The sequence below is a fragment of the Dendrobium catenatum genome, unplaced genomic scaffold, assembly GCF_001605985.2.
Source record: "Dendrobium catenatum unplaced genomic scaffold, ASM160598v2 original_scaffold_238182, whole genome shotgun sequence".
Lineage (NCBI taxonomy): Eukaryota > Viridiplantae > Streptophyta > Magnoliopsida > Asparagales > Orchidaceae > Dendrobium > Dendrobium catenatum.
The window spans coordinates 381,779-408,297 of record NW_021556590.1 but is presented as its reverse complement, the minus strand read 5'-3'; the positions used below and the strand labels follow the sequence as shown (position 1 = coordinate 408,297).

Genomic DNA, 26,519 nt, shown 5'->3' with positions numbered 1-26,519 from the left:
TCTTAATGTGCTATGCTAGTAGGATTTCATGGTGTTGCGCCTACTCCCCAATTTTTCCTTACACATCTCTACCCACTTGCTCTACTGAATGTCTCCTCTCAAGTGTGGCCGGAAGGCCCAACGTATCTTTGGGTACCTCCATGGATCCTTCAAGTGTAGCAGGAAGGCCCAATGTACCTTTGCTCCACTGAATGTCTCCTCTCAAGTGTGGCCGGAAGGCCCAACGTATCTTTGGGTACCTCCATGGATCCTTCAAGTGTAGCAGGAAGGCCCAATGTACCTTTGCTCCACTGAATGTCTCCTCTCAAGTGTGGCCGGAAGGCCCAATGTACCCTTGGGTAACTCCATGGATCCCTCGGAGTATCTTCATCTTGCCTTCCACTTCATTCTCCGTTGAGGCTGACAACCGACTAGCTACGACAAGCTTACAATGAACTATAAAGGTTTGTTAACTTCTCATGTCCCTGCACTGATAATTTCGCTTTCCCTATTAAAATGAAAAGGTTTCGTTCTTGGATGAGAAAGTGGAGGAAGGGGCTAAATATTAGAGCTATGCCTTAATTAGATATCCTATCTAAAAGAAGTCACTTTATGGAAATCTATTCCAAGCCATGAGCAAACTTTCAAAATTAAATGGTGCATTTGAATTACTCTCACTATTATATGGCTTTTTTCTCTTCAACTTTATCTGTGTTGAAGATTTTGAGATGGCGAGCAATGGAGGGTTATGATTCATTAACGATTGGCCTTTCATCTTTAAAAAAAAAAGGACTCCTGAATTTGTTCTGGTTAAGAAAATTTTAAAGAAATCCCTATATGGGTTAGATGTTTTATTTTACCTCTGTATCATTGGTTGAAAAAGGGATCTCGTAAGCTGCAAGAAAAATTTGTATACCTCTTACTATTGATCCTCTCAGCACCAAATGATTCATATTCATACATTTGCTAGGATTAGTATGCAAATCTCCACCATATTTGTCCTGCTTAACCAGATCATTATTTTAGTTAAAGGACAGGACATCTTGTAGCCTATCATTTATGAACGAAAACCCTCACAATGTGCTACTAGTGATACTTCCGCACATCACACCACCAACCATCCAAAATCTTCAAATCACTAGCCCCTTTACTAAACAAATTTCAGCATCTTGGTAGAAGCGGAAGCATCAACAGGGGGATTTTTTTCCTAGGGTCACAGCCACCCCAAAATGGTCTCCTTCAATTCAAACATTGCTCCCCCTGCTGTGGCACCAGATCTCAAAATTTCTATCACGACACCTGCAAATACTAATAGTTTTTCTTCTACTTCTTCAATTCCCAATCTTGCGAGTATCCACTCCAACTAATGGTAACTTTGATGAAGCCACTCTTCATCCTCCCAACACATCTGCTTCTAACCACTTGTCAAGCATACTTAAACTTCTTCCTCTTATAACTTCAACCTCTACCTCAATCTCTGAGGGATTATTATCACTTTAGAATGATATACCGTCCACCATAAAGAATAGGATAACTATGCAAAAGGAGAATGCCCTCCTCCATTCCTCAAAAACTGATGGCATTCCAAACATTATGATGCGGACCGCCGCCGGCCGGCAGAGGAAGTGCCGGCGACCCCGGAGCACGCGGCATCGGCCGGGAAGGAGACCGCGCGGGTCGATCCGCCGAAGGCGACGCGGGCGCGGGACTTGACGCGGAGCGGAGCGGGGGGTCGGCTTGAGCGGAACCGGTCCATTTCTGGACCGGTTTGGCTCAAGTCTAGCTTGAACCGGGCGGTTCAACTTGGGCAGCCCACTAGTGGGTTTGGTTTGGTCTTTTGCTTGCTATAAGTAGGGATTAAGGGGGTATTTCTAGGGTTATGCAAGAATTGAGTTTTCTCTTAGCCACCTTAGTTCCTTTCTCTAAGTTTTCTAGGGTTTGTAGTGGGAGACCTTGTCCTTCTCAAAGTGGACAAATTGTATCTTGTTTCTTTTGGATTTCTAATGCAAAGGTTCTTGTTCTTCCTCTCATCCCTCTTGTGTTTATTTTTCTTGGATTTGGTGGAGAAATCTTTTCTTTGAAGGAGCATTAGGGCAAACCCAAACTTGGGAACCCTAGGGCGTATCAGTATCCTTTATAAGCATTTTCATAATAACTCAAAAAGATAATGGCTTTTGTTATGACCCACTAGTGAACTCTTTGATGATTGCAACTAATGTTTATGTTGTTAATGCTAAATCTTGTATTCTTTAATTTAAAACTATTTTTTTACACATTTTTTTTAAATCACTCCAAATCAATTTTTGAGATACTTTATTATATATGTCTTCGAATATCTGTAAAAATCATATGCAGATTTTTCTGTGCTCTCCATATCTTCAAGTAATTGATTTAGCTTAGAAATCATCTCCTCAGTGTATCTTTCTTGCCATCTATTAATGATAAGAATAAAATTTCACTAATGGCTTAATGAAATCTTCTCATTAACGTAATTCTATCTGTTTTGATTATTTATTTTGTAGGTTGAGCAGCTTGAGCAGGAAGTGTCAGAGTTACGGCAAGCTCTTAAAGATAAACAGGAGCAAGAACAGGCCATGCTTCAGGTATGACATTCTTCCAGTTTCTATTTTTGCAACTCTTCAACATCATATGCTACTTGCTCATTGATATTTTGCTTGTGCATTATGCCCTCACAATATACGAACGGATAATCATAGGTCTTGATACGGGTTGAACAAGAGCAGAAAGTAACAGAAGATGCTCGCATGTTTGCTGAGCAAGATGCTGCTGCTCAAAAATATGCTTCCCACATGCTCCAGGTTCTTTTCCACGCTAGAAAATTTACAAAGGCTTTATCTATATGTTGCGTCGTTCATTGTATTGCTTGTAAAGAAACAAATGCCTGGCTGAACTTTGTAATACACTTCCAATTCGCCAAATTCCAGTGCTGTAATGTTGTTTACTCCAAGTTTGATTTACATATATTGTCTCAAGTAAAAATGAATGATTTACAAGAGTGAAGCCTTTCTATGTTAAAAATTCATAAGATCATAAGAATAGGCTCTATTTAAGACAATTCTGTAAGTATCAATCCCTATCTATAGCATGGTACTATGGTTGAATTATTATTGCTTCTCTATGCAGTTTCATTCTGAACAATTACTTGCATGTTGTAATATTTAGGGGCTTTTTTAGTTGGTTGAAAAAAGAATACAGTGTAAAAGGAATACAATGTATTTGAAATACTTTAGAGTTATTTGGATGAGTGTACAATAAATATAGGTTTTTTCTTTTTTGTGTTTGACTTGAAGTAAATTGAATGTAGTGTAAAGTTCAAATGGCGGTGGTTGGCGGCGGCCGACGATAGTCGGGGGTGGCCGGCGGTCGCCAAGGTTGGTCGTTGGCCGGCCACTGCCGTAGGTTCTCCGGCGGAGATGGCGGAGGTGGTGGCCTGTGGCGCCAATGGCGGTGAGTTTCGACGTATTTGAAAATCCACTCAAATCGGAGGAACTCTAAATATATTGGATTTGAACTAGAGGGTGAAGTCCTTATATTTCAAAATTTTACTCTGCATTCATTTTATTTAAAACTAAAACACCAATATTTCCAAAACAACTGCATTTGGAATATTTTACATATCTTTTACAGCAAACCAAGTAGCCCCTTGATCAAAAACAATTTTTATCACAGAAGTAGAATGATGCAACACATGAATTTCAACGCAGACTCATACTTGTCCAGACCTACCCACATCTGACTAGTTCCTGAATTTAAATTTGTATTTCTTTTATCATGCTAATTTTTATTTAAATTACCTAGGAATTATCTTTTTGGATAATCTTATTTTATGTTTGAATTAGATAGGAATTGATTTTAATTTGGATTAGATGATATGATTAATTCAAATATAAATGATCAATCCAATCTTGATAAATAGGATTAGTATGATGCTATGTTTAGCATCCTGATTGAAATTAAGCTTACCCCATAATCATCCTAGATTCTCTCTTAAGCGGTAGTCCTCAATGGAATCTTATGACTTTTAACCTCTCTATTCCGATATCTCTCTCTTATACTCACCTTGTGGCAACTACATCAATTTTCTCCCCTACCAAGTCAAGCCGTGCAATCTCATGCTCAAAAAAGAGCCAAAAATATCGAGTCTCTCTTCAGTTTGTTTAATCAATTGGTGCTTCTTCCTGTTCTTCTTGGTGGATTATATGAAGTGTAATCCATTTTTTGTTCTTCCATGAATGCCAACATCATTTTTAGGGTTTAGTGATGGTTTCCATGAATTTCAACTGCCTCCAACTATTTGGGAGAAGGTTAATGGTGATACTAGGAATCTTCATGTTATTTTAAAAGCTAGGTTTATTTGGCCTTCTAAATAAATAGTTTTTACTGACATTCTGTAATCTCACTTCATACATAACAAATTTCAAATCACTTTAATTTGATTGACCTACCTTTCTTCACTTATTGTATATATTTATCCATTCTTACCAGATTCATGCAGGAAAAATATGAAGAAGCCATGACTATGATTGCACAAATGGAGAAGAGGGCTGTAATGGCTGAAACAATGTTGGCGGCTACCTTGCAGGGCCAGTCCAGCCAAACAAAAGCGCAAGGACCTTCATCTCCTTCTCCAAGGTAAATTTTTCTCGATCATGTGATAATTCCAGTTATGTTTACACTCTATGCTGCTGATCTAGCATAGGTTGCATGTGCATATAGTCATCTCATTACTATTGGTAATGACCTGTCCATCTCAATAACAGTTGTAGTATGTCTTGTTCTTCACAAAACACATTTTCATTGAACAGCTTTGTGTTAGACCGGCTCTTGAGGAGCTGGCTGAACCGGTTCTGGTCTATTCCAGGCGGAATAGATCCGCCGCGGGTGAGTAGGATTGTTTGAGAGGGGCCCAACCCTCTTAATTGTGGTGTTATGGCTTTAATTGAGAAGGATTTGAGAGGGGAAATTCAAATTCTAGGGGCTGTTTAGAGATTTGTTGTTTGCTTTTGCTTTAAATAGGATTTTCTGTTCTAGGGTTAGGGTTATGTTGTATGTTTTACAGAATTTGGTGTTTTTTAGGTTTAGCTTGGGCTCTGCTCTCCGGCTAGAGATTGAGAGAGCAGGATCTTCATCTCCAATTGAAGATCTAACTATATCTTATTATTTTATTTCATTTACTATCAAATTAAAAGTTTTTTCCTCTGTTATTTCTTTTCTTTTTTTCCTTTCAAAAACTGTTCGGAAGCATGTCGGATTGCTGATTTATACAGCAGAACTTTGTGTTTTCTCTTATTTCCTATCAAATTAGTATCAGAGTCGCTTTCCTGGGCTATTTAGGGGCGGTTTTGGTGGATTCATGCATAAATTTTTCTTGTCCAGACAATTGGTGTGGCTGTTTTTGGGGAAGCAATATTGATTTTTGAGTCTCACAAAAATCCGTGTATCAATGGCGGCCAAGGTGGATGCGTTGGAGGAACACCTTGAGGGGGAGGTGAACCAAATCAAGGCAACGGTGGAGGAGCAAATCTCCGACTTACGTGACATGGTGAAGAAGATGTTGGATCTCCACAACCAAACGACGATATCAGAGGCGAGAAGGCCAGAGGGAAGAAATACGAATTTTGAAATTCGTAGGGACGAAAATGAGAGGAGATCGTAGAGGGAGAAGGGAGAAGACCCCCATATGGAGCCTTTCCAGAGAGATGAGAGAGGAGGTATGTATGAGGAGAGGCGCGGATATGTGGGGCAGGAGCAAATGAGTGTTGATTAGGAACAAAGGCAGGGAGATCATGTGAAAGTCAGTTTTCTTCCATGTTAAGTTTTCCTTCCAGGTTCGTCCAGACGAAGTTGGGATCGTTCGGGACTGAACAGTTGAAACATTGGCAACCCGAGAGCATTGTCCCAGGGCGATCATAATTATCGTTCGTACGAAGGTAACCCGAGGGCACAGTCAAGGGACGTAAGCAATTTTCGTCTGAACGATTGGAGTCCAGAGGAGATCGTCCCGGGACGATTAGGGAATATCGTCTGGACGATCGAGTTTGATAAATATCCGAATAGTGATATTTTTTGAAGAGAGAGAAGGGCAGGAGAGAGAGAGAGACGAAGGAAAGAGGAAGAAAGCCAGATTTTGGGCGACTTCGGTCCGTTTTCGTCCGTAGTCGTAGTTAGGAAGGTTGATCGACTCGAGGTAAGGCACGTTATGCCTTTCTCAATTTTCAGAAATGCAATTTTTGACGGATTTTCTGTTTCAAATTTTGTTTCCGTTAGCAAAAAACGGGTATAACTCTGCATTGGTAAAACTTTTACTGCGTAACTTTTGGTATGTTTTAGAGATTATGATTTTACATATTTTGAATATTTTATGGAGAATTTTCACCGGATATTTTGAATTCTGTGGAGTTTTTATCGAATAGTAAATTATCTGATTGTTGAAAAATATTACTTCAGTACATTGAAAGTCTTGAAATGATGTTTTACACTATCTCTGATAAATTGGTGATTTTTTGAAACTGTGAATTTCTGATCCGTAGAATTTCTGATCCGTAGAATTTCTGATTGTCCGCCATTATTCTCTCTGACGATTTTCTGATACGAGTCTGATTTCTCTGAATTTGATATGAATTGATATTTGATGTGATTTGAATGATATCAGAAGAGAGTTATAAGGGGCCAGAATCTTTTGAGATTCTGTCTGTGTTAGAAAAGGGAGGTATAAGGGGCCAGAATCCTTTGAGATTCTATCTGTGTCAGGGAATATGAAAATGAATTCTGATCTGATAATTCTGTATATCTGATATGTTCTGGTGCGGTAAGCACAAAGGGAAGCATAAAGGGCCATAATCATTTGAGATTCTGTCTGTGTCCTGGAAGGGAGGCATAAGGGGCCAGAATCCTTTGAGATTCTGCTGTGTTAGGGAATTGTGATCTGATAAATGATTTGATATATGACTTGAAATCTGATTTGAATATGTGATTTGAATAATTTCTGTTCTTTGATTTTATATGAGTACTTGTTATGTAAGAATGTTTGAATTCTGCCTGATTATCTGATTATCCGTTCTGTATGATCTGTTATGTACGACGTACTGAATTCTGTTGATTTTTTTAATTTTTGTATGAATATATGAATTCTGTGTGACGGTTTCAATCAGTAAATGAATGAATATGCATTTCCGTTCTGAGATTTCAGTTCTGTGCTTATGTGATTCGTTCTGTGATTATGTGATTTGAGGTGAATTATTTTCGGATTTCGATGAAGTATTTTGAATTGAGTTTCTGGAGATTTGGATCGGCTAGTGTAGTCTTGCTGAGCTGTTAGCTCACTGTGGTTATCTTCATGGTTTTCAGGTTCTGGGAAAGGAAAGGAGGTTTTGGACTAGCCGTTCTGTATCTGATCTGAGATTATGTATTTTTGTACTTTTGATTTTTGTACGGTCATGGCTATTCTGTTTTTTTCTGTTCTGTACTTTCTATTTATAGCCATGCACTGTAATGCATATGATTATTTTGATGAAGGAAAGAAGAAAATGTTGGATGAGCTTTTTGGTATATTTGGATGTTTGTAGTAACTCTGTGTTTATGTAGTCCTGTGTAAATTGGAAGAAAGTCTGAAAACAAATTCCAAAACTAGATCCTGGATTCATCCGTCGCGACTTAACGTGATGGGATTCATTCCGATCGGGTTGGGTCGTGACAATTAGAGTGGTATCAGAGCTGTAGTTTTGGAAGGGGGAGATAGTAGACATAGAGGTGGCGGTGCTAATCGATAGTAGGGCTACCCATAATTTTATTTCCAATCAGTTTGTTGACCAGTTGGGGGTGAAATTGGTGGACACTAGGGGTTATGGGGTGATGATGGGCACTGAGAAGGTGGATACGTTTGAGGAACACCTCGAGGGGAGATAAACCAAATCAAGACAACAGTGGAGGATATAATTTTCTCCATGGAAGAACAATTCTCAGACTTACGTGACGTGGTTAAGAAGATATTGGATTTCCACAACCAAATGGCGGCATCAGAGGCGAGAGGGCCAGAAGGAAAAAAATATGAATTTTTAAATTCATAGGGATGAAAATGAGGTGGAGATCATAGAGGGAGAAGGGAGAAGACCTCATATGGAGCCTTTTCAGAGGGAGGAGAGAGGAGGTAGGTATGGGGAGAGGCATGGATATGTGAGGTAGGAGCAAAGAGGTGTTGATTGGGAACAAAGGGATGAAGATCATGGCCACCTAGGTGCTGATTTTGAAGGAAGAAGTGGCAAATTCGAAGAAGGATTTGTGTATGAACGTGCGAGGGAGGATCGAAACTCTTGGGGAGGACCACCCACTTGGGGAAAGGGAAATTATGGAGGAATCATGGGAAATGGGGGAGATCCAAAGGTTCGAAAACTTAAGATACCGATTTTTGTAGGGGGTAGTGCTGACTATTTAGGGGGTTCAGGTGAGGGAGAATTTCCTCCCATTGGAGTTGGGGAGCGCTGATGTCATCCTGAGGATAAAGTGGCTGCAGACCTTGGGAGATATCAATGTCAATTGGGGAGCACTGACTGAGGATGGAACTGGTGGTGGAGGGAAGAAGGATGGTGATCCCAGGAGATATAGGGCTGTCCAGGGCCGGAGTATCTCTCAAATCCATGATCATGACCATCCAGGAGGTGGGACGAGAATTTTTGGTGGAACTATAAAGCTTGGAAGGGGTCAGATTAGGGGAAGGGGGAAACATCCCTCTTTCAGTACAACCACTCATACAATAGTTCAGTGAGGTTTTTCATCCGCCTTAAGGCTTATCATCACCTAGAGAGCAGGAGCATGCAATCAATTTGAAGGAAGGGGTGTCACCGATTGGTATACGACCATACCGCTACTCTTAGATTCAGAATGATGAGATTGAGAAGTTGATCCAAGAGATGTTAGAGGCGGGGATCATCAGGCCGAGTGTTAGCCCTTTTTCTAGCGCAGTATGACTGGTCAAGAAAAGGATGGGAGCTTGAGGTTTTGTGTGGACTATTGGGCCTTGAATAAGGAGACTATGCCGGATAAGTTCTTCATTCCGTTGATCGATGAGTTACTGGATAAGTTGTATGGAGCAGTGATTTTTTCAAGATGGACTTGAAGTTGGGTTACCATCAAATCAGGATGATGGAGGTGGATATTCAGAAGACGGCCTTTAGGACACACGAGGGGCATTACGAGTTCTTGGTGATGCCATTTTACCTTACTAACGCTCATGCTGCTTTACAGTCTCTTATAGACCTCTTAAAGTTTGTATTAGTTTTCTTTGATGACATACTTATGTATAAAAGGAATGAGGAGGAACATTTGGAACATTTGAGGGTGGTCTTAGAAGTTCTATATGAGCATCGGCTAAGGGCCAACCTAAAGAAGTGCAGCTTCGCACAGACTAGTGTGGAATACTTGGGGCATGTGGTGTCTCAGGAGGTGGTGGCAGCCGATCAAACCAAAATTGAAACAATGCAGAAGTGGCCTCTACCTAGGAACTTGAGAGAGTTGAGGGGCTTCCTAGGTTTGATTGGTTATTGCAGAAGGTTCGTGGGGGGTACAACAACACAGCCTGACCCTTGATAGAGTAGGTAAAGAAGGATAGTTTCTTATGGGGAGAGGCGGCTACCAAGGCTTTTGAGAGTCTAAAAAAGACCATGACCACAATACTAGTTGGGGCTCTGTGAGATTTCAGTCAGACCTTTGTAGTGGAGACAGATGCATTAGGATATGGGTTGGGGACAGTGTTCATTTAAAATCTTAAACCCATTGCCTACTTCAGTCAAGTGTTGACATCCAGAGCTAAATTAAAGTCATTATATGAGAGGGAATTGATGGCCATTGTGTTAGCCATTTAGAAGTGGCGCCCATACTTGCTGGGTCGACACTTTATCGTCGTTATAGACTAGAGGAGCTTGAAATACTTGCTGGAACAAAGAATGGTGATTGAGGAGCATCAAAGATGGCTATCCAAACTGTTGGGATACGATTTTGAGATCCGGTACAGACCAGGATTGGAGAATAAGGTGGATGATGCCTTATCAAGGTTTGTGGGAGAGCTTATGGAGATGGCTATTTTAATACCACTGGTGGTAGATTGGGGGGCTATCAAAGAGGAAAGTGTGCAGGACAAGGAGCTGTGGAAGATTATGAGGGATTTATTAAAGGATAGGAGAAGCCACCTAGGCTACTCCCTTGAGGGAGAGAGGCTACTGTACCAAGGGAGATTTGTGATGCCACGAACCTCTATTCATATTCCCCACTTGCTGCAGGAGTTCCATGGGAGTGCAGTTGGAGGCCATTCGGGCATGCAGAAGACTTACAGAAGATTGACTGCTGAATTCCATTCTAAAGGGATGCATAAGGATGTCGAGGAGATGGTGGCGAGGTGTGAGGTGTGCTAGAGAAATAAGTACATGGTTATGGCTCCAAGGGGGAGGTATCCATGGATTTCATAGATGGTCTACCACGATATAGGGATTCACAGTTATTATGGTGGTGGTTGACAGACTGAATAAATATGTGCATTTCATTCCCTTACGACACTCTACACCACAGTTACAGTAGCTGCAACATTCATTAGAGAGGTGGTTAGATTGCATGGGATCTCAGAGTCAATAGTCTCTAACTCAGATAAGGTGTTTCTCAGTTAGTTTTTTAGGGAGTTGTTTAGGTTGCAGGGTACAGTTCTCAATAGAAGCACTACCTACCACCCTCAGCCGGACGGGCAGACGGAGGTAGTCAACAGAAGCATGGAGACTTACAGTGTTTTGCGTCAGAAACACCACGGATGTGGGCCAAGTGGTTAGCATGGGCAGAATATTGGTATAATACATCATACCACTTAGCTTCTCAGATGACCCCTTCAAAGTTTTTTATGGAAGAAACCCTCTACACTTGGTACATTTTAGGCAGGGGAGCATACCAGTCTCCTCAGTAGAGCAATACTTGGAAGAAAGAGATAGGGTGTTAGATGAATTGAAGAAACACCTGCTAAGGGCACAATAGATCATGAAGAAGCAGGCTGATGGACATAAGAAAGACATTCAATTCCAAGTGGGGGACAAGGTGTTTTTAAAACTACGGCCTTACAGACAGAGGACAGTGGCTGACAAGAGGAACGAGAAACTGGCTCTCAAGTATTTTGGCCTGTATGAGATATTGGAAAAGATTGGAGCGGTGGTTTATCTCCTGAGGTTACCCCCAGCCGCCAGCGTACATCTGGTGTTTCATGTATCCCAGTTAGGGGTGTCAATTCGGGTCAACCCGTCGGGTTCGGGTCGAACCCGACTCGACCCGTTTTTGCAAATGGGTCGGACATTTCAACCCGGACCCGACCCGGCCGGGTTGCCGGGTTGACCCGACCCGACCCCTCGACCCGGTAGTGTCGGTCGGGTTTTCGGGTCGGGTCAAAAGTTGACACCCCTAATCCCAGTTGAGGGGGGCTTAGGGGAGCATGCAGTTTGTGCGGCGTCACTGACTGGGGATTTGGAAGTGGTGTTGGAGCCCTTGGAGCTTAAGGGGGTGCGAAAAGGAAAGAAGAGGGATGATGAAGTGTTGATTAAATGGAAGAACCTCACAGATTATGACACCACTTGAGAGCCATACGAGAGAATGAAGACTCAATTCCCATGTGAGTCTTTGGGAGGGGGCATTGTCAGACCGGCTTTTGAGGAGTCGACTGAACCGGTTCCACCTGGATCGGTTCTGGTCTATTCCAGGCGGAATAGATCCGCCAGATGTGGGGGGCGGGCAGCTTGTTGGGCCCAACCCTCTTAATTGTGGTGTTATGGTTTTAATTGAGAAGGATATGAGAGAAAAAGTTCTAAATCTAGGGGTTGTTCAGGGATTTGTTGTTTGTTTTCTCTTTAAGTAGGATTTTCTTATTTAGGGTTAGGGTTATGTTGTATGTTTTGCAGAATTTAGTGTTTTTTAGGTTTTGCTTGGACTCTAGTCTTCGGCTAGAGATTGAGAGAGAAGGATCTTCCTCTCCAATTAAAGATTCAACTGTATCTTGCTATTTTCTTTCTTCTACTATCAAATTAAAAGTTTTTCCCTCTGTTATTTTTATGTTCTTCTTTCAAAAACTGTTTGGAAGCGTGCCGGATTGCTGATTTCTGTTACAGAATTTTGTGTTTTCTTTTATTTCCTATCACTTTGCAGATGAAGACTTTCATCAAGTTAATTTTATGGATGAATAGACTTGTACAAAATAACTACAACATCAAGCCTTTATACCACTACTTGGGGTCGGCTACATGAATCATTTTTCTCTGTTGTGTCCTATTAAGAGTTAAATTCTCCTTTGAATCTAATAAACAAAGTTTATTTCTAATACTTTCTAACCAAGTCTTTTTAGGTCTACCTCTACCTTTCTTAACTTAGGACAAATCTAATACATCTACTCTCCTAACTCGGTTATCGTAAGACTGACGTTTTATGTGACCAAACCATCTAAGGCAACTCTCTAATCTTCTCTGCCATTGGAGCTATTCCAACCTTTTCACATATTTAGTCGTTTCACATTCTATCTCTAATAGTAAAGCCACTCATCCACCTAAGCAACCTCATCTATGCAACACTTAAAGTTAATTTTATGCTTATCATTTAATGGCCAATATTCTACTCCATAAAGCATTGTAGGCCTCACCAGCATCTTATAGAATTTTCCCTCAAGTTTGAGGGGCACTTTTCTGTCTTTTGCAAAAAAAGATCTGATTTTCTGTTTATCTTCAGGGCATCGTTGGACAACTCGAATGCAACATCCAATCAGGACACACAGCAGGAATCTCCATCCAGAAAAATCAGCCTGCTTTCTAGACCATTTGGTCTTGGCTGGCGTGATTGAAACAAGGTAGGTTTTATTTATCTTTTAGCTTTTGAAGCTTTCTAATAGGTTTAAAAGGAGCTATAGCAATGCAGGGCTCACAATTATACGACATATCATTGCTTGCCTTTTTTCGAATCTTGCATATTTATACATGCTATCACATGTTATATTTGGATTATTCATGCAATAAATATGTAATCAAGTGTTTCGATTGCTCTCAGATTACTATCCTTCTTGTTGTTTTCATGTCTAAAATCCTCTTTAAAATAGAGGATGTATGCGAAGACATTAACTGATGTTGAATGGAAGAATATTTTAAATAATGGTCTCCCACTACACTCTCTCTTAGGGCAGCCGACCTTCTCTTCTCTTCCTCTCTCGTCTGATTCATCTTTTCCTTCCTGCCTTTGGAGGACTTCCAATACAAGTTTCCCAACCCATCATCAATCAACTACAAAAGTACAAATTATCATCAATCCTTGAGTTCATGAAAGATATGAGGTTTGATTTGCCCCCATTATGCAGATTTCAAAAGAAACTCATGACATTTGGAGAAGACATTGGATCATATTATCTCAATGGAGTGAGAAATGATTATAGTATATTTTCACGAGCTTTTGAATCAATGGAAGACAGACGGAATATGTAACATAGAGATATTCCATAACTGGAATGGCAACAAAACATCACAGGCGCATCAATGTCATCCATTTAGCCACATCAATGCCTTCCATTATTTGTTATCTTCTATTAATCTTTCATATTTTGTTGCATCACTAATATTAGGTAAACACCCCCTAATTACATAATCAAAGGGGAATGAATATTGTGAAGACTGATAATAGGATTTTGGAAAGGGGATGCCTTCTAACAAGCTTAGGATCATAAAGGGTGGAAAATATGGGTCTTATGATCTTGCATTAGAGGGAAGATGATCTAAATACACACGAGGTTCCAATATCAATGCAAGAATGCAATATTTTTCCAAACCTACATGCTAACTTGTCTCAAGGCCATGCAATATGAATAAGTTTCGATAGGCTTATGTTGACAAGGTCTAGAGTTTTTAACCTGGCATATGTAGCCAAATACATTAATATTGCTATGTTCCAAAGTTACAATGGTCATAATTCAACTTTAATGCTTTAATAGAAAGATGACTAGGAGGTCAAGGAATTCATAATTGTTAAAATCTAGCCGTTCAATGCAAATAAGATCCAATGGCTACAGTGCCTGATCTGTGGGACGCATGACTCACGCCAGAATTCTTTGCATGTTCGGATAGCTGATTTAGGAATAATTCTATTAGATTTATTCTGTAATTATTTGTTTATGTATTAAGATTTATTGTATAGATCTATAAATAGAGAAGAAATCATATAATAAAGCAATCATTTTTCTTTTCAAACCTTTTGTTTTCTATCATGGTATCAAAGCCAACAGCCTTCATTGCCGATTGAAGAACAATTGTTGAATTGTCGGAGGAGAAGAAGAAGAAGAAGAGACCGGAGTGGCCAGACGTCGTTGACGCTACCTCCGTTCCCTTTTACCGACTCGGATGAACGCAAGAAGACGGAGTCGAACGAAGCCTTTCCGAAGACAGGACGTTGTAGACGGAGCCCCCTGCGGACAGTACCTTGCCGACATAGTGGAGCTTTGCCAAAGGACGCCGGACGAAACCTTGCTGATGGACGCCGTAGAGCGGAGCTTTACCAAAGACAAAAGCTATTGCAGAAGGCCCTAGCCGAAACCAGAAGATAGAGCTTGCAGAAGACCTAATGGGACCTCATTTCCATCCCGACTCATGCAAAAAATAAGGACTGAAGCCTCATTTTTAAAGCGGCTCGGTCCGACCTGCCGGATTTAAACTAGCGACCTGATTAGGCTTGAGACCTGATTTTAATATCAACCTTTTTTGTTGATATAATCATAACAGGCTTTATTGTTGTTGTAATATCAAAATGTCTGAAGAAAACACATTCCAAAGCTTCAATAAAGAATATATTGAAAGACTCAAACAACTCCTATTATCTCTTGAAAAACTACTTGCATCTCCCTCTCTTGCACTTTCAAGTAAGTTTCCCATATTCACTAGATTAAGTACCTCTAGAAATCATTCGAAAGAAATATGGATCATTGACTCAGGAGCCACAAATCAAAAATAGATATTCTATGTTATCCCTAGTTGGCAAGAAATCTACTATCTGGCTTAACCACTTCAGAATAGGGCATCCATTAGTAGAAGTCTTGAAACACATTTATCCAAAACTATTTCATAAATTGGAAAATGAAAATTTTTATTATGAAACATGTGAATTCGCCAAACATAAAAGAACCTTTTTTTCCAAACAAGAATGATAGATGCAATACTCCTTTCTTTCTCATTTATAGTGACATATGGGGACCCTAAAAAATCCCCAGCATCTCTGGGGCTCACTGGTTTGTATCTTTCATTCATGATTGCACTCGAGTTTTTTGGATGTATCTCCTCAAAAATGAATCCGACCTTAGCACCATTCTTCCCATTTTTCATACAATGATCCAGAATCAATTTGGGGTCAAAATAAAGAGGTTTCGTTCAGACAATGCTAAAGACTACTTCAACCAAACCCTACATTCTTACTTTCAGAGTGAAGGTATCATCCACGAGTCTTCCTGCATTCACATCCCATAACAAAATGGGGTTGCGTAAAGGAAAAATGGTCACCTCCTAGCCTCCACGTGCCATCCTTCTCCACCACACTATACCCAAATCCTACTAGGGAGAAGCTCTCCTAACTGCCACCTACCTCGTAAACCGATTAACTTTAAAAACATTGGGGATGAAAGCTTCAATGGATATTGTCACAACCCAACCCGACCAGGACAAATCCCATCGCATTGAGTTGCGACGGCGAACCCCAAAATCTAGCTTTAGAATTTATTTTCAGGCTTTCTTCTATTACACAAAGGAATACAGAAACACAGAGCTACTACAAACTTCCAAATACACAGAAAATCATCCATAATTTTTCCTCTTTCTATCATTCATCAAAATAATCATATACATTATAGAAATTATCAAATTACCAGAAATCGTGTAAAACATCATTTCAAAGCTTTTATTGTACTGAAGCAATATTTTTCAACATCCGTATATTTTTCTATTCAATAACCCCCCCAGAATTCAGAATACTCGGTGAAAATTTTTTCAGAAAATACTCGAAACGTGCGAAATCATAATCTCTACAACATACAAAAAGTTACGCTGTAAAAGTTTTATCGGTACAAAGTTATACCGTTTTTCGCTGATGGAAACAAAATTTTAATCAGAAAATCCGTCAAAACTCACATTTCTGAAAATTGAGAAAGGCATAATGTGCCTTACCTCTAGTCGATCAACTTTCCTAACTGCGTCGTCGAACGAAAATGGACCGAAGACGCCCAAAACATAGATTTTCTCCCTCTTTCCTTCTCTTTCTCTCTCCTCTTTCTTTCTCTTCAAATGATACAAATCAGTCTTAAAAAGATATTTACGATCGTCCGGACGAAAATTTACATTCGTCCCGGGACGATCGGCTCTGTCAAGCCCTCAGAATACGTTCGTACGGACGATATTTGATTTTCGTCCCAGGACAATGGGCTCTGGCAAAAAAATTTGTTCAGTTTGTACAGACGAACTGGTGGTTCGTACAGACGAACCTGCACTTTATTCAGTTCGTACAGACAGTTCGTACAGACTAACCATATAGATTCTCAAAACTTTCTTCAGTTTGTATAGACGGTTCGTACAGACTAATTGCACAATTTTTTTTTTTTCAAAAATAACTTGAAAGTTTAAGGGTTTCACAGATATTTTGTCCTCCTTTTACCCTGAGTTTCGAACCCATAATGACCTTACACCCAGAATCTTTGGGTGCACTGCCTATGTTCACATCCACAACCAAAATAGAGGAAAACTAGATCCAAGGGAACTTAAATGTATCTTCATTGGATACTCTGCCACCCAAAAAAGGTACAAATGCTATCACCCCCTACAAAGAAAATGCTTGTATCCATTGATGTCACTTTTGATCAACAAAACTCCTACTTTACCAAACCTCATCTTCAGGGGGTTGGGGGACTAAAACTAGGTAAGATGATGAAGTATGCTTGCCCCTCTTGACCTTCCTCCACCACATCAAATCAATCCTTCTGAAATTTAAAATAGGAAAGCTGAAGACAAAACTATCCTTGGATTTGGAATGGTAAATTCCAAGCGTACAAGCTCAAACTGTTCTCCGAAGCAGATCTAAGAATTTGAACCATCTCCTGAAAGTAAGATAAATTATCCACCTTCCTTATACCCTATAACCAACTCTATATCCTTCATAATTTTTCCTCCCCACAAAAACTTTCTGGTTCCACTAAATGATATTTATATTCCTAATGATGTTTCTGAGACATTACCTAATGAAAATTCTTGATATATTGCAGTATATATCAAAGGTTATAAACCCAAACAAACTAATCACAAGTGTGGACCTCCGAAAGGATACCGTTCGGCAGGGGACAAAGTGTAGAGGGTACTATCGCACAATCCCGAAGAACGAAACCGTTGCATGCCTTTGCGCTGTTCGTAAGCGGGCCAATGAGCAAATTAGATCTTATATATGATTAACCATTGAGGATAGCAGCTTTCGCCTACACACCTCGTGGGTATTAATTTGCAGGACCTGATCAGAGTAACGAGGTTTCCCCCGCCCGATACATCAGCTCGAGTTAGATTTATTTGATGTGGGATTTGGTTTCCCACGGGCGCAAGCCCCGTGGTTAATTACATCTTAAGCCGGGGCCTAAGAAGACTCTCGATTAAGCATCCTACATATTCTCTCAGATGAGATTGTCACATAGGGAGGAGATTAGGAAGTTCTTACTCAAGGGAAGGAAGGGTTCAACTTAGCTTAGTCAACATACACGGCTCACATCAACATCCGAAGAGTTTAAGGTAGTGAGAAGAAACTAGAGAAAGAAATAATGCACTCAGAGCATACAAAAAGAAGGATGAATGTGACATCATCCATGTGACGCGGATAGACAAGATTTATAACCTCTAAAGGATAGAAGACTCACCCACCGATGAAGCATACTACGAGACACCGATAGTAGTAGCTTTGAATCGTAAATCTAGATTGAGTTTAGTGTTCTACACACAACTATAACACCCATGTCCTAGCTAATGTATTCTGGATTTATATCTTGCCTGAAAAGGAAAGCCAACTAACCACCTAGTTGTATAAAAGTCATGTTGTGCAGTCTTTATAAAAAATGGTGGGTGGCTAAGTTTTTTAGAAATTAAGGCCGACATTTAGAAGTTCATAAGTGGCCTTGTACTTATGTAGAGTAATATGTTCCTAGAGCTAATGTAATTAAATTTTGATTTAATTAATTTCTAATGCAATACATGCTAGTTGAAGTCTCCAAATCAGGTATACATGAAATTTAAAAAAGCTTATAAAATAATTTTTTAAAAAGACTACACTTCTCCAGGTTCAGCACCTCATCCTCATAGGTCGGATTATCTGGACTCTACCCGCGGGCGAGAAAGTGTCTTAAAGCAAGGAGAAAGAAGATGCATTAATATGCATGCGACCCCGGATGATTCCAGCTATTCCCTAGATCATTAGCTTTCTATGTTATTTATTTCCTAAAATCTTATATTTTAATTATGAGTAGAAAAAAAATTTACTCCTAAAGAGCCTAACGAAATCAGACGCATACACATGTAAGAGAAAAACTTAAAAAAAGCAGGCAATTTCTTTGACGCAAGCAAAGTAAACACATCAATATAAATAAAACCACTAGAGTAAAAGAAAGTTCATGTCAAGTGTCATATAAAGTACAACCTGTAATATCCAGAATTTTAGGTATGAAAATTTAATTTAAATTAATTAAGTATTATATTCTAAAATTTATTTAAAAGTTTAAGGTTAAATGGATGTTAAATTAGTATTGACATTTAATTACTAATAGCTAAATAATAACATTACTGCTAAGTATTATGGTCTATATTAAATGAAATCAAGCAAAGCAAAATAGGCATCTTTTGGCTTCACCCTTTCACGTTAATAGCAGTCTAACAGAGAAGGGTTCAGTTATCTTCCCAGTGTGAGAAACGGAAAACTAAAGCGGGCTTTTGGAAGCAAGTATTGCTAGGCTTGTGAGTTCCGTGTGAGTGGGCGTAGCAAAAGACGGAGGAGATCTAGGGAGCGGCTCTGTTTAGGGAGGAAGTTTGCTTCAGCAATTGAAGTAGATAATTCCAGTATCTGTTTTGCTTTCCCGGAGGTCATCGAACCGAAATCCTATAGCAAGTGCATAGAGAGAAAGTTGGCTACATTGCTTTAAAGAAATTATTGCAGAATTCCAAACAGAATTCGACTATATTGCTTTAAAGAAATTTGGCTTCAAGCAGAAGATTATGTAACAGCTTGCAGTGGAAAGAGAAGAGTTTGGTTTCCATTTCAGAGGAATTTGGCAACTCTCCCGTAGCAGAATTTGGTTCTGGTTTCTCCCGGGACTGTAGATGAAGTCTTAACCTGTAAAGAAAATTGGCATGGAATTCGCAGATCTCCTCTAGCATTAGGCGAAAATCTTCTGGTAGGATGAATGCAGTGCAGCGGCTTAGTGCAACGTTTGAAGGAGATTTTGGCTTGCTTTGTAGACTAGATACAAGACAGAAGTTTGTGTGAGGATTTCGGTTATGGAAGAAAACAGAGAACTGAAATAGGGAAAGAGGTCTCTTGAAGGAAATTTCAGTTGTGGGAACAAATATTAATGAAGGAAGAATGAGAAGAAATTTGTAGTGAAATAAGAGGTAAGATAAGCATTTTTGGTATATTGTCATTGTCTTTTATATTCTTAAAAAGAAATGATGAAAGTTCTAAGTGTATATAATTGTAAGGTTAGGATTCTTCAGATATATTCATGCAAAGAGAAAGTTTTGGGGTGACTTACAATCGTAGAAGAGTCTATAGTAAGGAATGGGAGGAAATGAATCATCAAGGACGTAAGTGATGCAAGTATTTTTTAAGTATATATATATATATATATATATATATTATCATTAGACATGTATAATACTTTTAATGGCACTTGTACAATGCTTTTAATGGCACTTTGAAAAGTAGTCTTGAAAGTAGATGAATTGATATTATGCATGTTTAATCAACCTTTTGTGAAAGCCTTAGAAAAAAAATATACCTACAAGTTTTCAAATATGATTAATCATTTATATAAATTAATTATGTGTGTTTAAATCAAGGTTTATTATGTTCATTTAAATATTTTTCATATTAATAATGTTTTGAAAGGTGGTACTTTTCTTCACTTATTATATGTATATTCATGATATATAAATGATAATATGAATGATTAAGGAAGCATTTGAAAAGTATGAAATTTGAAAATATAAAGTGTATTAAATATCAATTTAAAGTAAAGTTTGGCTATATATGAAGTATGACTTACAATGTAGTTGGGACAAAAAAGTTTTCAAACATGAGACTACATTGTAAGTGGGGCAAAAGGGACCCCAAAGAAATGAGACATGCATAGCAGGTGGGGCAAAAGGGATCCCAAAGAAATGAGACCTGCATAGCAGGTGGGGCAAAAGGGACCTCAAAGAGGCAAAAGGGACCTCTATGTAATTCAATGATGATAATGATAGGTTTACCTGGGCTCCATTGAATATGTTTATAAAAGAATAGCCAAATCTTTTAATGAGTACAATTGATATTTAATATAGATTTAAGATTAAGTAAATGTTAATGGTAAATGAGATTTTATGAAATTGTCTATAGTAGTTTAACTTTTATTTATGTTTTTAATGTTTTGAATTTTTATTATTCAAGTTTAAAAATTATTTAAAGTTGCATAACTTTTTAAGCCTCATAGCTCACCAGTATATTTCTTACTGGCTGTTGTTACAGAAAAAGGAAATGAGAAGATCATAGCAAATTAATCGACAAGTATTTCATATGTTATGTTATGTTTGTATTTATATTTGTTTGAAGTCTGAACATGAGGTACATAAACTTTCATATGATGGGTTACTTTGAATTTCTATAGTGGCTTTGTAAATACCTTATTTGAATTTAAAGTTAATATTAATAGTTGCTTCCGTTTGATGAGATGTATGAGAACTGAAATGTTGGATGATTTATAAATATTTCAAATGTTCAAAAATATAGTATGATCAAATGATGCAATGTTTATGTTAGTAATACTCCATGTACTGTTAAGGAATATTATGGAGTGTTACACAACCCATGGTTTGCGAAAAAGTAATTGTGGCTAGGCCCCACCAATAATAATCTGGGTTCTAATCATACTGAATGACGCAAGTCTTAAAAATAAGGCATTTCCTCTTCATCATCGTCTTCTGGTCCTTCTACGGATCATCTTCCTCAGTTTTCGTAGGGTTCGTCTTTTAGGAGGGTACCCAAATGAAGAAGAAATTTTCTACAAAGAGACTTTTTTTCTCTTTGGATCCCTTATATTTGAAATGCCTCATTTTTATAAACTTTCACAACTCGATACATCAGATACATTACATCATAAAAAGGAAAATCTAGACTCTCCTATAGGGTTTTTCTAAACAGTTAAAGAAAACAAAATATCCCAAGCAGTTATGTATGAAATAAAAGTACTCATGCCAGCCACACTTGACCATGCTCTTATTTATTTCGGGGCTAAGCGGTTGAAGCACCTGTAGCAATCATAAATATGATTATTTATTATTTTATCCCTCTTTATTAGTGCTGCATGAGCATAGTCACTTGCAGAAAATATCATTGGTATTAAGATCGCCCCTAACATGTGGGTAATCTATCGCACAACACATCATAAAAAAAGGTATATAATAATAAAGCTCATAATCACAATAATCACAACAAATCAAAGCAACCAACACACGTACCACATACAGAGCGTCACATTATAGAAACAGAAAAGGAAAACATCGGCCTAACCTAGAGCTAGAAGTAGTGCCCTAATAAATAATTCTATGTGTATGTAGTAGGTTGTGTGGCTTTCGATACGTTCTATGTTAGGTGATTAATTCAAATTGTTTGTGATGTGATTTGTTGAAGGTCAAAAGAGGAACATTTTGATTAAAGTTCAAATATTAATATATTGGGATCAATTTTAATTCATTTAGTTGGTTGGTCAGTTTTAATGCTTAGGGTAGTGTTATCTGAATTTTAAGTTGAGTTAGCAGATTTTAGAAGGTTCGGGGGTCAGCCTACTCGCTAAGTCAGAAGGGTTCTAGCATTTGAGTTTGTTGGATTTAGAGTTTTCTACACAAAATTATGATTTTTAAAAGTTTTTGGGCCCTAGTTATCAAACTACGGTTGACCGGAGAGTTGACTTTTTAATTTAAGTTAATTATAGAAAGTTGATATTTTTAATAAATACTATATTTTAATTGTAGTTGAATGCTTTTTAGTTTACCCAATTTGGATTCTTCTTGAATTGGTAATGATTTTTCAAAGTTGACGTATTTAATGAATTATTAAAATTATTTAATTGAGGGCAAGTCAGGAATGACCTCTGAAAGTCAGGAATGACCCAAGTGATTGGAGAAACTTGGAATTTTTAATTATTTAATTTAATTAAAAGGGTGATTTTTAATAATTTTTAATTATTTGAATGAGCATATACATGAAAACGTTGGAGTAGCTCTAATGGAAGATAATATTAGAGAGAGTCGCCTTAGATGGTTTTGATACATTAAACAAAGGCCTTCTTATGACCCGGCTAGCAAAGTTGAGGTATTAGATTTGATTTATGTTAAGAAAGGTAGAGGTAGACCTAAAAAGACTTTGTTAAAAAATATTAGAAATGATCTTTCTTTATTAGATTTAAATGATAATTTGACTTTTAACCGGACATAATGGCGAAAAAGGATTCATGTAGCCGACCCCACAGTGGGACAAAGGCTTAATGTTGTTATTGTTGGTGGTGGTGGTGATTTTAATCAAAATTAAATTAATGTTCAAATTAAAGTCCAATTAAAGGGTTTTTAATTTTCTGAGATTAAGGATTGAATTCTGAAGAGTTTGATATATTATGGGTAATTTTTAGATTTATTTTGAATTTATTAGATTTTTTTGAAGTTATCGGGGTTTAATAAAGGTTTAAATTAGAGTTTGTCAATTAAGGGGTTTAAAAGGTACTAAAAATTTCTAAAAATTATATGGGGGTTTAATATGTCACTAGGTTTAAATGTTTTAAGTTTCATATCAATAGGTGTATTATAGCTCCTAGAATTTCTCTATGTTTTCTAGACACGTCCTTAATTATTGTCATTAGAGTGTCGCTACGTTAAATAGTATTTGGGGAAAATTTTAAATTAAGTATTAATCACTAACCCTTGGGGTAACATAAATGGAAAATGCAACAAAATATAGCACACCATGTCTTTAGAATTAGGAAAGACTAGATTAAATGCTTGTGCATCCTACACCTATGATGCATGGACACGGACACGACACGACATGAACACGGGACACGGTTTTTTTTTAAATATAGGACACGGATACGGCGCGGACACGGCAATACATTTTTTATATAGTGTATATATATTAATGTATTATTATATTAAAAATGATAAATAATAATAAATGAATGACATGATAACTTGTCTAACTTATAATATGAAATATTTAGTACAAAATATCTAATACAACTACAAAAATGTAAGTAAATAATCACTTACTACAACATCAAGCATTCAAGCTTCAACTACTAGGATTAGCTTTAGAGGTTTGTTTTTGGCCTTCAATATCATCATCATTGAATATCACTGCTTTCAACTCTGGTTCAACAAGGAAAGATTTGTAATTGTACAAAAAGAGGAGATGAAAATACCTTCACTGTCAAAGAGAAATGAAAATGAAAATATTTGATGAATTGGTATTAAATGCAGACGTTGATTTAGTGTTATGGATAGGAAATAAGAAATTTAGTTTTAAATCCTCGCCAAACATAAGAAATTATATTTTTTAAAAATTATAAAAATTTTAAGATATGCGTGTCGCCACGTGTGTCCAATTAGTTTTTTAATATTTTTTTAACCGGACACGTTTCGGCGTGTCCGACACGTGTCGGACGAGTGTCGTGTCGGACACGGTGTCGGACACTACACGCCTCTTTGAGGAGAAGTGTCGGTGCATCATAGTCCTACACATGTAAAAGTAGACTAAACAATAATTAAATAAGATTAATGATGTTTAAATAGTGAATGATTGGAATTCAATCATTCACAAATCTTTTCCCATGAACTCTATTTACATGCATAGCCCATGCTTGAAATTTAAAAAGATCTCTCAAAATTAAAAAATATAATTTAAAAATATTTTATAAATACATATATATTAACCTATAAACATATAAGTTTCAAAATAAGGTAATGAAAAATAACATAAAATGTTTTTTTGAGAGATCATTGGTCACCCAAGGAGAGTTTCAAAATAATTTCAAAATAAATTTTTAATTTGAAAATATTTAAAGTAATATTTAATTAGATAATAGTTATGTATTTAAGTAATTAAACAATTAAGAAAAATTGGGTTTTAATATCTGAAAATAATTTTAAATTAAAATACTTAATTTTCTAAAACTTTTAAGGTATTATGTGAATTTTTAGAGCTTAAAATGAATTTAATATGATTTTTCATAGTTTAAAATAATTAAAAGGTATTTAAAATAATTTTTAAAATAATTAATATTAAAATAGTTATTAAATTAAATTAAAATTGAATATTAAATCTCTCTGAAATATAAAGTAATTTTTTATAATATTTAGGAAAATATTTAAATTTTAAATTTAATTAATCTTTAATTAAGAATTTAAGTATTAAATTAATTAAACATTATTTAAACATTATTTTACCCTCAAAGAATTGTTCTCTCATACTGACCATAAACTAATCACACATGCACAACCCTGTTTTTGTTATTAGACATATTTCGAAAGTTTTGGCCAATGACCTTTATTTTTCCAAATAAACACTAGTAATAGTTTCAACTTCTCTCCCAAATAAAGATGAATTTGAGACCATTTGATTGTATTTGATGTTCAAGGATACTTCAGTGGACTAAATTGTAATGTAGCATAGCTCCTTTCACATTGACTCTTAAGCGGGACAGGATTGAGACTCTCAATTGGATTTGACTACTCGGCATCAGCTCAAAACGGCACAGCAGCCATATGACTGTTTCATGCGCATTGTTGCATCTGTCATCAAGTCCTTGAAGATCCTTTCACCTTTTTAGAACTATTTGTTGAGGGATCTTCTTTCCTTCTTGCAATGATAGCAGTTCAACACCTTGTTTGAAATTCTATTAAAAAACTCAACAAGGGAGCTCATCCTGATTCCCTTAGAATTGATAGCTGAAATGTGGCTATTAATATATGATTTTAATCAAAATTTCATTTGATAGCATTGATGTTTAGTAATCAAAATTGGCTCTCTATACATATATATTGCATCATTTAAGCAATCACTTCATGTAGTGAGAATTTTTTCTATAATGGTTCAATACCATTCCTTTTCCGGCTTGATGACCAGTCAAGGCTATTAAAAAATGGGTTTAAATTTGAAATTATAGTAGATCATATATTTATACGTCTGAAACATGCATGGGGTAGCTTCCTTCTCTTTTAGGCTTCATCTGCTATTACTGTGACTTTTGTAATATGCTAATCCAGCTCATTGAACTTCAGGAAAAACCAAACAACCTACAGGAAACTAGTAAAAGCAAGATCTATTCCGATGGAGCTCAAACTACTTCGCCTGCAAAAGGTATGAATGGTACTCATGGGCAAAACATCTCTCCAACCAGTTTGTGCTCTTCAGCCTCTGCTGTTTAGTTCTCATGCTTGCTTGTCAACTGAACAAGCAACCTACTATTGGAAACGGTGTCTCCACGTCCGAGTTTATTTTTATATACTTGATTGCGTTACAAATCGTCTGTAATGGAATTCTTTCTGCTGTAATTTATCTCTAAAGCACTGTAATCAACTCGGTCATTTGTTCCACATATAATAATGATGCCCTGAAGGGTAGGTTGCTTCTCTCAACCCTTTTTCTATGTATCCTCCCACCTTTCAATTGTCATTATTATTATTATTATTTTTTTAATCTGAACATTGCAAGAGCTTTCAGTTCGTGAAGATGAATAGATGGCTATTTCAGTTAAATTTTCTGATTTTTTTTACAGCTTTCAGTTTTAGAGCTGTCAGGTGCGAAACTTTTCATGGAAAATTGCTATGGAGCCATCCGTCCATCCATCCAGTCAAGTAGCCGACCCGCCAGCTTGGCAGTCTCCGTCGCAATTGGATTTGGATGCTGTCCAACGGTAATGTCTTCCCTCTTCCCAGTATATTTTCTCATAACATTATTTTTTTACTAATAGTTGCATGTGCTCAATTTAGTGATTGCAGCTATCTATAAAGATAATATATTTTTGAAAAAAGTATTATAATCATTATAAATTTTTTTAATTTAAAAACCGAACAATTTTATTTTAGTTATAATATTTTCTTAGAGAAAGCATATGATAAAGTTAGAAGAGAAGTGCTATGGATAGTTATAGAAAAGAACTGGGTTAATAATGTTTATATTCAAGTTATTAAGGATATGTATGTAGGAGCTGGTGTGTTCAAATA

At 37.2% G+C, this 26,519-nt stretch overlaps 1 protein-coding gene across 4 annotated transcripts in view; it reads left to right on the top strand.

The window, feature by feature from the left end:
• The window catches only part of LOC110100260 (rab GTPase-activating protein 1), a 45,878-nt gene extending 19,868 nt beyond the window's left edge, over positions 1-26,010 (top strand). For 2 of the 4 annotated variants that reach the window (XM_020827689.2, XM_020827688.2), the window contains exons 14-18: positions 2,502-2,582; positions 2,697-2,798; positions 4,496-4,632; positions 12,736-12,853; positions 25,575-26,010. In XM_020827689.2, the coding sequence (XP_020683348.1) occupies positions 2,502-2,582; positions 2,697-2,798; positions 4,496-4,632; positions 12,736-12,847 (432 nt within the window). In that variant the 3' untranslated portion in view covers positions 12,848-12,853; positions 25,575-26,010. Of the gene's footprint in view, positions 1-2,501; positions 2,583-2,696; positions 2,799-3,304; positions 3,448-4,485; positions 4,633-12,735; positions 12,854-25,574 lie in introns of those variants that run through there. The other 2 variants (XR_003699859.1, XM_020827690.2) reach the window with 2 other exon arrangements.
• Positions 26,011-26,519: the final 509 nt, after the last annotated feature.